General features: G+C 38.2%; 1 protein-coding gene across 1 annotated transcript; it reads right to left on the bottom strand.

Annotated features, from left to right (window-relative positions):
- Nucleotides 1–1504: 1504 nt before the first annotated feature.
- On the bottom strand, nucleotides 1505–11160 carry AMER2 (APC membrane recruitment protein 2). Its single transcript, XM_054015417.1, has 2 exons — nucleotides 10295–11160; nucleotides 1505–10120 (listed from the first exon to the last, which is right to left on the bottom strand). The coding sequence occupies exons 1-2, from the start codon at nucleotides 11127–11129 to the stop codon at nucleotides 9240–9242; spliced, it is 1716 nt and encodes a 571-aa protein (XP_053871392.1). The 5' UTR covers nucleotides 11130–11160; the 3' UTR covers nucleotides 1505–9239.
- Nucleotides 11161–11545: the final 385 nt, after the last annotated feature.

The raw sequence follows: 11545 nt of genomic DNA, 5'->3' as shown, positions 1-11545 counted from the left end.
GCTTACCATTTTAAAATCAGGATTGGTTATTTTTCTAAAAGATCTGCTTTAAGAATTATTTGGTGGAAATACTATAGCCTGTGTTATACAGGAGATCTGACTAGATAATCACAATGTTCCCTTCTGGCCTTGGAGTCTATGAATCTATGTATCACAGCAGGCTATTTATCCTGATGGGTTTTATTATTTTCTAATTATCCTGTGATTTGTTAATACACTCACTGAAAACTTCAGGAAAGAGTCTGTTCAGGTTCTTATTCTAGTCAGGTCAATATTTCAATGAACAAGCAAGCAAGTTCAGTGGTACTTGAGGTATGTAAGGAAAATGCTGTTTAACCAGTAAAAAGGAGATCTGATGTGACTATTAAAAAATCAGTTTACATTATTGATGCAAAAATAAATTGATCCCAATTCTATTTTTCAAATATTGAAGAATAGGTAGCTCTTTCTAAAACAGAGACTACTCGTTTATTGAGTAAATGAAGATAAGGTGCCACTTTAAAGGAGTACTAGGCCAGTCTGGAATTTAAGTTTGGGAGAAGAAACCTACAGCTAGAGCTGAATGAATAATGGAGGCTGAACTGAAAAATAAAAATAAAAATAGAAATCTGGTTCAAATTTGAACTGAAACTTTTTTTTATTTTTCACCAAATCGAAAAACTCTACAAAAAAAATCTAGTTTTGAATCAAACTTTTTAAGTTGACTTGAAATTAATTTTTTTTCCAAGTTTTTCCATTTTGATTTGGCTGTTTCTAGTGTCTTTCACCTTTTTTTTTTTTTTTTTTAAACTGGTCAAATTTGAAATCAAAACACTGTCTCAAATTGAAAATTTAAAACAAAACCTTTTCACTTTTTCAGAACAAAATTTTCAAAATGAAAAAGTCAAACTGAACATTTTGACTCTTTAGAAAAAAATTTCAACCAAATTCAGCAAAGTCAATCCAAACTGACAAATAGTTTTCAGTCCCCAAAACATGCATTTTTTGGAAAAAACAATTCATTGAAAAAGTTCTGCCCAGCTTTGCCTACCACAAATATTATTAATAATCATAATATTTTATGAGAATGTTTTAAAGATATCAGTGGACATTATTTTTGGCCTGCATTTCCACATACCATTTGCAACTCACATGCTGTGGTATAATGCTAAAACCAGAGAACCAGGAATTGAAATTGACTTGAAATAAAAATGAAACTGCCTAATCTACTTTCATCATCCAAGTGGAGTAAAGGGGGGGAGGGGAATTAAACCAACAGAACAAGTGGCCAAAAATTAATTTGCTTTTTAATTTTTTTTTCAAGTTTTAAGCAATTTTTTTGAAAAGTTAGTTTCATCAATCCAAGTTGTGTTTAGTAACATACGTAAAGGCATTTATACATTAAAAATAAATATTTTTATCATGAGTGTGTCATCTTGGGGACTACCCATGTCTTGTTTCAAAAGCATAGTATTTTTCAATTCACTAAATATGTCACTGCTATCATTAATTGGGACAACAATAATGAAAAGTAACAACTGAATTTATTAATTGCATTAATCATGACATATAACATGGCAGTGGATATATTTTTCACGTTAAGGTTTTTGAATGAAAGAAGGAAAGTGCAGTTAGTCAGAATTCCTTACATTCGTTAGAAGGGTGACTACCAAAACCACCAACATTCACAATGGTACATAAGCAAACACCAGAATCAGTGCCAACACATATACAGAGTACCCAAAATAAATATTTACAAGATTAAAAATATAAACATTGATTAATCTATCCCATTTAACTGTCGGGGAAAAACCCACCTATTGCTATTTGTTATATTTTAAATAAGTTCTTTAACAGTAGATGTATTTTTCAAAGTTTGTTTAAGTGGAAGTGGGTGTCTTAACAGTCTATAAAAATACCACCTAGAAAGCTTCTAAGCTTTTACTGTCTCTGCTCAGACAAAGTTAGTGAATTTGAGTTTACCAGATACTCAGAAAACTGATCAATTACATGAAATGTGGAGTTCTGGTTTTTCTTGCTCATCATCTTGAACAGGCCATATGTTATTTCACTGCAGATGGCTCAACACAAATACTAATGGGAAAACCTGCAGTTAAAAATGAAGTCAGGTATAACATCTCTCGTTTAAAAAAAAACACAGCATTTTATAACAGTTAAATCTATCCTATTCAGCACGTAAGAAACAACTTTTCAGTGTCAGATGCAGTGCTGAATACTCTCACCCACTTTTTCCCGAGTCCCACTACTGATATATAAATCAAGACTGGATGTGATGAAAGATTAACACCATCCCATATTATTACAATGTTATTAGATTTATTTTTCTTCCCACCAATTTGTTGATTTCCTTTTTAATGTATAATCAAAAATATTTTTCTAGCATTATAGCTGTACTTTCTCGGGGGGGGGGAGGGGAAGGCTTTTTTGTCATCAGCAGTATAACTTGTATTCCATAGTTTAAGAAAGCTGGAAGCTTCGAGACTAGCAGAGCTTTTGAGTAAGATCCTGCTGATAGATACAACAGCGCAGATCTAGAGTGCCAGATTCTGATACCTTTACTCATACTGAGTAGCACCATAACTCCACAAACTGTTTCATTGACTCCAGTGAGACTACTTGTGGAATGAGGTGTTATTTAGTGGGAGCAAGGGTACTGTAGTCTGGCCCAGATCACTGGAGTTACTCTGATTTTACACTGGTTTAACTGAGAGTCTAATTTCACTATTCCTCTTGAAAAGGAGAGTGAAACTGTTTACACTGCAATGCCAGAACAATGTCATATACCTGAGTTTGTCAGCTGCATTATAATTTTGATTTGATGTATCTATGACCTTTTACATGTATGTACATAGCAACTTCACTTCTGCAACTCTTGGGCCATATTGTTCCATCCACTTTTAAGCAGAAGACCACACTGAAGTCACTGATATAGCCCCATTGTTTTAATACAATTTTTTAAAATGAGGGTTGAAATGCAGGAGAAAGTCTTTGAGCAGTGCTGGATCTGTGGAAGTAGACGTGCTAAAGCTACATGTTAAATGAAAGTGTCACATCCTGCTCACCTTACTGACCCAAATAGTTCCATTCCCTTTACAAGACAGCTAAAAATATACTACTGTTAACACTGACTTCAGTAGATCTATTATACTTCCATGAACAAGGAGAGCAGGATTTGGCTCATAGTTTGGGTGAATATATTGTCACTAATTGTAGTGCCAGTACAATGAGCCAACTCATCCTCCTCAATCCACACACGGAGGGAAACTTCCACGTGAGGCGCTCTTTTCTTTCACAAGGAAGGGAAGTTCAGCCACAACTGCTGCATCATGTCCCCCAGCTCCAGACCACCTGGAAAGTGGTGGAATAGACTGAGGGAGGAGTGGGCAGGACAAGGGCATAGGAGATGCACATCATCCAGCCTCCTCTCCCACAGAAATTAAACAGAAAAGAAAATGTGTGAGTCCCAAGAGTAACCAAGGGAAGAAAAGCTAAGATACTGGGGAGGGAAGGGGGCCCTCCATGGGGCCAGAGCTGGTTCACAGAGCATCTGGGCAGATGTTCGTGGCCTCTCATGGATCCCCCAAGATCTGCCCATTTTGAGAGTGAGCCCCACAACCTCTTCCACAAGGGACATGCCTCTCCCTTGTGATCAGATCATTTGGGGGTGGGGAGGAGAAGGCATCCTCCACAAGTAAATCCTCACTATGATTTAGGGTGACCAGATGTCCTGATTTTATAGGGACAGTCCTGATTTTTGGATCTTTTTCTTATATAGTCTCCTATTACCCCCCACCTCTAGTCCCGATTTTTCACACTTGCTGTCTGGTCACCCTACTGTGATTTCCTCCCTCCTGCACGGTGTCCCGTGGGCAGGGATTATCTGGGCCTTTGCATTTACTGCCATTAGCGGAGAAATGGTATCAGACTTGTAGCTCCTTCATTCTAAGGTCAGATTTAATTCAAAGCAGATACAACCAATTTTCTTTTATGGGCACATTATATTCTGCATAGAAAAACCAGTTGAAATGGTTTGATGCTGAAATGGTGATCATTTTAACATAGCATAGCCTGAAGTAATAAAAATCTGTGTGGGTCCTTACAAACCAAAACCAACATCTTGTTTTTGCTAAAAACAGATTTTACTGAAACTGCAATTAGAGTTAAAAGGAAAAACATACTGGTTAACAGATTACAAAACACGGGCAGTGACGCAACAGAGCGCACACAGGATTTACTGCACTTGAATGGATCTGGTCCCACATCTGCCATCACAAGTTAAATTCAGGATGGCAATGATTGCATTAGCTGAAATTTGGACATGCTGAGCATTGGGGTCAAGCCCTGGAGTGGCTGTTTGTCAAGATGGAAAAACAATGAAAAGATGTGTTTTGCATTTAGATGAGAGGAAATATTAACACACCAATATAGACGATTGCATGGTTAGCTGTATGATCTTAAAATGTTCACCTTTAAACAGAAAGGAAGTGCACATTTAGGGAGCACTTACTAACTGTTGTACTATTCTGCATGGGCAAATGGGTTATGTCAGCGGAATGAACAATTATAAGAAAAATTGCAGCAACTGTCATGTATAATCTGTGCCAAGACTTAGTTCTGCAGCATCCTTCAGCTGGTATCACTTTGTTTTTCCAAGAATTGAGAAGAAGCAGTAGCATTTCATATCAATGGCCATGAAAATAAATTCCCAGGCCACCTTGCTTAAAATCCTATACTGTTTGCTGTTAGATAACCATTTGTCTTATAAGTGGTTATTGTTGCAGTGAACTGTCTCCTTCATACCATTAACACAATGGAAAGCCTTTTCAAAAAGCAGTCTATTACAGCAGGCAAAAAAGCTTCAGAGTGAAGCCAGATAGCAAAATCAATGGCTCCCGTTGAGGAGCAAGCTCTGGCAGTACCATAAATTTTAGAACCAACTAGAGTTTTGCTTTGCTAAGCAAAAGCTTGGTAATTTGGCTCATCTATACTTTAAGCACTTTCCTGAAAATGCCATCTCATTCAGACATTTTTTGAAGACTTTGGCGCAATATTATTTTAGCCTAGATAAATAATTTAGTGAGATTCATTAAAAAATAATCAGGGAATGCATTTCCATAGGATATGTTTACATACAGAATTCTTCAAATTCGGTCCTCAATAATCCTAAATGGTGGCATGGATGTTCTAGGGGATGAAGAAGATGATGATGATATATGGAGTAACAGTGAACATGGATTCACCTTATTAGTAGGTGTGTAGTCTTCTCTTAAATTTGTTGCATGTGTTCAAATCCTATTACTGTCAATGTCTCAGTTGCAGACCACGTCTATAGCACAGCAAACTTTACTTCTATTGTGACAAAATGAGTCCACAAAAGACAGCATATCATGCTACTAAAAGAAGATCCTCTGATATTTAGGAAAGAAACACATACCACTGAAGATACCATAGGTAACTATAAAATGTTATGCAATATATAGAAATATCCTAGGGACATATAAAATTTACCAGTAGTGACCTGAAAGTGCAAAGAGTATATAAATGCTAAGATGTGGTGTATTAACCTCTTTATGTGTTATGTACAGGGTCATACTTATACAGCATCATCCCAAGCACAATTCTAAACAAAGTGTTCTTTAAGGAATAAAAAACATGACAATGTAGAAGAATGGCATCTTTGGGACCTGGAAGATCATTTCTACCTTGATATTTAACAAGGCCATGAAAACATTTGCTTAAACACAATAATGTCATAAATTAGAATGCAAATCACTACAGAATGCCTCCAAGACTATTACCTCTTTATGTTTCAACCCATTAAATCCAGCAAGTCATCAATTTTTCAATCATTAAGCATATCAGTGTCCCTTACAAGGAATTAAATGTACATTTAAAGAAAGCCTTTTAAACTGCCTTTTAGTGCTTTGTTTTAAGCCTTGTGTGAAGTTATAACATACAAATATATTTCTATTATAATAAAATAAGTCCTGGTAACTACTACATTTCAGATTATTAATTTTTGAAATAAAAAACATAATTGGTTTTGAATGTTGTGAATAAAAATTCAGAGCTAATTTAAGTGTTAACTTGTGTATAAGTTTCTTTACTCCCACACAATCGCTGCTCTCAATCGTGAATCAATGCCACTGTGTTGTTATGGTACAATAATACTGATAACCTACTACACGTTACTTTCCCACTCTCCTTTTAAGGATATGATTGTCCTTTGTACATCGCAAGCAGTCACATGAATCATTAACAGGTTTGCAAAACCTACTTACATTAGGTATAGGGCATAAAGCTTGAGAAAGTGATTAGTACCTAGTCTCTGTAGGAAAAAAGAGGCTAGGCAGGTACCCCTCCCACCCTGAGCACTCTTCCCACGTGAAAGCTTCAGACCTCCTTGCCAGAGAGTAGCTGTTTAGATTGTATTTGCCAGCCAGCACGCAGCAAGAGGAGTAAAAAAAGGATGGAAATGAAAAGAGAGAAAATGAAGGAAAGGCAAAATATTTTAATGGTGGTTGTTGTTACTTATAAGTGTGAGGGGACTAATCTAAAATTATTCTACTGTTTCTTGCTATATACAGGCCACAATGCAAACAAAATGCATATGAAGAAAAATTGCCACAAACAAGTACTGTATAGGTGGTAGATCATTTCTCCTAGTGTTTTAAATGATGTACAGCTGCTACTATCTACTCTTCTCACTTTAAAGTATGTCACAAGCTCACAACATCCTCTCTCCATCTCAACTTTCAGGTCCCTATACAATCCTTCTGTACAATTTGTCCTTAAAACAAAATGGGCAAACATGAATTTTCTGTATAATCATCATGCAAAGAACAACATGATCCTTACAGTCAGATGGGGGCGGGGGGAACACAATGACTGTTAGTTTTATGGCTAGGATTAAAATTCCATGTTCTGTACATTCATCCTTTTGAGAACTTTAGCTTCTAAAAATACAAGCAGAGTCAGGTCAAATGCAAATCCCTTTCTCAGGCAAAGAAAATAATCGCCAACAAGTTTTGAGATAGATTTACTGTATGTCCCCTCAGTCTGTGCATAGGAATGTACATGCCTGGTAGTGTTTGCATGAGAGTGTGTATGTACGAGTGTGCATGTTCATTTGTGTGCCTGTACAGTATATGTATGATTATCCATGCATATGTACAACTTGTGTGTGTGAGTGGATGTGGCTACAGCCATACAGATATATATTATGAAGAAATTACATAAAAAATAAACTTCTTTGAAATATATTGAGGTTGTGACACAAACCAATAAAGCCAGGAAATTGAATGGAAAGGATAACTTTTCCTCCTGGCCACCCACCATTGAGGTTACGCAAATTAGTATTAAGTAAAGTGACCATTTCAAAGCTAGATCTCAATTTTACCCTTATTAGCTAAATGGGCAACACCCAGTGATACCAATGGGAGCTGCATGTAAATGGAGGAACAACTGGGCTCTTAAAACTGTATTTCCTAGCTTTTCACAGTTCAAGTTACAACCTTAATATTCTTTAAATTTATATTTTGTATATCTAATTTTCTTTTTTATTAAAAGGAGAAGATAAAGCAAACTGTCACGTAAGATTCACTTACATAAATTTAGGATTCTCTTTGTAATATTTTTATAATTTTTTTTAAAAATGTGTATTTCCAGATTCATTGAAACATCACCTTCATATCACTTGCAGTCTGTTGACTAAATACAGATTTTAAAATATTTTGCAAATGCATAGTATTTACCCATTAGACTTTAATGACCTTTGGAGCTGTTTCAGAATATCATGAAAATATGTCTTTAGGCACATCATAAAATCCCTATGAAATTTCTTTGAAATGTTGTCAATGCCCATGTACAGTAGCCACTTTTCAAAAAACATCTCAGCCATTAACAATTTTTTCATAGCACCCAGGTTGTCTGGCTATTTCCTGGATCACTAACCTACCATGTCTCTTTTCTTTCTTAAAGTAAAATCACTTGGAAGTTATTAAGACTGAAACTGAAAGTCCAAAACTTTCTTTAAACAGCCAAAACTCATTTTATATATTTTAAAAAATAATAATTTAAAAATGTGTCTCTATCCTAGGTTTCTTCTCAGCCAGGTTTGAGCACAGTGTAAGTTGTATAAACCCCTGAAAATAGAGGTTTGCAATGGCAATGCTGTCAGAACCTTGGCTCTGGCACGATGAATGTGTCACTCTAATAAAATTAGCATAATAAACTTGTTATTCTGGGGAAGCAAGAGCCCATATAAAACAGAGTTTTGCTCTAGTTTAAGGTACGGTACTTAAAAGAAGTTCCATAATTTTAGAATTGTAAAATTATCTAGCTATAAAAACTAACTTTTGCTTAAACTCTAGATAATACAGACAGACATTTTTATATAAAAAAATTGTAGCATTGAGTAAAACTGTTAAAATATGCCTCTATCTACACATGAAGAGTAATTTATTGTATAAATGTGAAAGTTGTGTATATATTGGCTTTTAGTAAAATGATTCCCTGAACCTGATTTTTATGCATCAGACAAATATTGAAGTAAACATCTGAACTTTGCCAGATGTCTCTGTTATCCATTTATATTGTAACAGATCCAAAACAAAACAGACAAACAAACAAAAATATCTGTTCTAGTTATAGAAATCCACCTAACTCATTAATTAGCTACTGGACACAAATAAGTTGAGTTTGCTGCTGACCAGCACTGCTGTATGTACATCAGGTAAATAATTACCTGTTGGGTTGTTTGTTTTTTCTTGGCATTTTTCCACATAATTGTAGAGCAGACATCATTTTACAATTTAAGCAAAAACAAAAAACCAGTAAAAGCTAACTGTATTGGAGAATTCCTGTTGTTCATCTCTTTCTGTATTTCTGTCCCCCTGAAGAACTCATGGCACTAATTTGCATTAGGGGAGATGCTCATTTTACGTTCATAATCAAAGTCCAGCTTCCACAAAGGCATGTAAAAGTGACCTCCTAAGTGTTTAGTGCTTCAGAAAAAAGATACAAATTTTTCAAAGTGCTTGAAAAGAATTTGACTATTTTTGTATTTTTATATACTGTATATCAAGAAGAGATTCAGAAGTGCTGGCCCCCAGAATACACTTATGGGGCCCTTTTAGGTGCCTTTCTTTAGGTGCTGCAAACATTTTTATTAGTGTTTTCCTATAAAGACTTTCCCACCTCTAACTCACTGTCCATCTTTGTCTCCAGATCTTGTTCAACTACTTTTTGGCATTGTCCTGGAATGTGGTGGCTTTAATCATCGTTCCCGCTAAACCCCTATTACTGACCCGGCGTACAAGTACTTTAGAAACAGGGATTTTTGTTCTGGGAATCTCACTTTTGGTTGGGTGATGGTGTGCAATGTGATGGCTGTTACTGGCATCTGTTCCGTGGCTGGTGGGAAGCGATGTAAGATGTTTAATGCTGATAGGTATCTTGGAGTCCTTGACTGAACCTGCAGGTGTTTTAAGTGAGCATGTGGTTGTTACTGGAGACACAGGTTTGGATCGTGATACACAGGTGACTTCTTCATCAGAAGGCACCCCTGTGATGTTTTCATCTGTATCAGCATAAAGATCATAGAGGGCATCACCACTGTAGCTGTCCCTGGGGATGCTCTCTTTCTGGACACTATTGCTGCTATCTTCCTCAGGACCAGGAGTAGTGGAATCCCAGTAGCCCTCATCACTGTTTGGGATGCCCTCTGGCTGCTCATATTCCCTGTTCTTCTGATCCTCTTTGTGGTTGAGATGAATCGGAATCTGGTTGAGACCAATGCGTTTCACCATTGAACCATCCTGTGCCCCCTCAACACACTTGGTCTCTTTTTTAATCTCAGGTGGTTTTGTCCCTCCTCCTTCTCCTCCCTGGGTCTCTTGGACTTGCTCCTCTGTTTGTGATAACATATCCCAGAACTCCTGAAGGTAGGTGTCATCCACTTGGTCTGGGCTTGCCATCTCCTCTCCTCCTCCCTGGTAGGCCACCATGTTTGGGTTCTTTTTAGAAGTGCCTGGCTTGCTGGCCCCTGGGGTGCTCTTCTCACAGCCGCCACTGCTGCTGCCCACTTCATCCTCCTGGTCTGCAATAATATCTCCACAGCCTGTAAGAGAGTCAAAGCTTTTCAGTGAAGTCACGTCAGCAAACATCAAACAAATACGATCTATCGATTGCTCTGAGGGTGGATCAATAGAGGAAGGGTCAGGGGCTGCTGCCATCTCTTGACCACTAAGACATTCAGGTTCAACAAGGGGAATAGTCTTTATTGGAATGTCACCTGTTATAGCCGTATCCTTCGCAGTCCCAACCTCTTCCACACACGGATCTGGCAGCTCAGGGCGGTTCTCCTCATGTTGGTTTCCAGCGGCAGCAGGATCCTCTCCTTGTATGCTTTTGTTGTTCTGCATTTCCCCAGCATCTCTAACTTCAGGCTCCTCTGCCGTGGCGTGCACATCTCCACTGTGTTTATCACTAGACAATTCAATGTTAATTTCTTCTGTGGCATATTGAGGCTCAGACAAAGGTTTTGGTGCCTCTTCTTTGATGCATTCCAAGCTGGCAGTCAGAGAACCTGACATAATAAGGCTGGATTGAATTTCTGATGTTTCCCCCCTTTCCTCCTTGCCATTTTTATCCTTTTTATGCCATCGCATACTGCTGAAGATCCCTTTCAATCCTTTCTTTTGTCTGCTGCCCGCCCTCTGATCTGCATTCTCTCCCTTGCCATTTTCTGATTTCCCATTCTTCTTCAACAGAGAGAAGAAACTGTGTGACTTAGCCACGGAGCTGTTTGATGAAACATTGAGGCCGGCTACAGTCCTGGTGTTTATATCCCTGTTCAGCTGATCAACACCACCGCCACCTCCGAGGCTCGATTCTTCCTTCTTGCTGCTTTCCAGCACAACATCAGCTAATCCATCGTGAGTCTTGCTCCTCACCATCCCAGCTTTACTCGAGCCTTTCCCATCCCCGCCTTTGTTTTTCACCCCAAATATGCTGGGCATGGTGCCCCCAGATTTCCTCCTCTTAAATAATTTGAAAGCAGTTTTATTAATCTTCCCGGATGGTGGCTCGACTGCCGGAGTCTCGGCACAATCGCAATGCAAGTCCATGTCTGCTGCCTGCCGTGTCCCTGATCCTGCCTCCTTCCCCTCCTGCAGACCCCCACAGATGCCTGATACTGATTTCCCTCACTGACAGCCTCTCTGCCACTGCTGCCTCCTGCTCATCTCCATGGCAACCCAGAGAGGGATAAGCAGCTTTCCTCAGTCATGGGCCTGCGCCAGGCCACTGTCATCCATTCTAAATCAACCTGAGCTGCAACAGCAACACCAATAGAGTTTGCTCCTCACCCCTCCCTAAAAGGGCTTATATAACTTAACCCATTTCGTGCTGCTGCTCTTCACTATCATGTGTGCAGTGCAAGGTTTATTTTGGATGAAAACAGTGTGTGCTATTTACACATTCCGCAATGGCATTTTGGATGCTGAAATTCAGGCTCAGCTCTCACAGTGCAGCACTGCACTGC

Source organism: Malaclemys terrapin, chromosome 1, assembly GCF_027887155.1.
Source record: "Malaclemys terrapin pileata isolate rMalTer1 chromosome 1, rMalTer1.hap1, whole genome shotgun sequence".
In the NCBI taxonomy this organism is placed as follows: Eukaryota; Metazoa; Chordata; order Testudines; family Emydidae; genus Malaclemys; species Malaclemys terrapin.
This window is presented reverse-complemented; position numbering and strand designations above follow the sequence as displayed.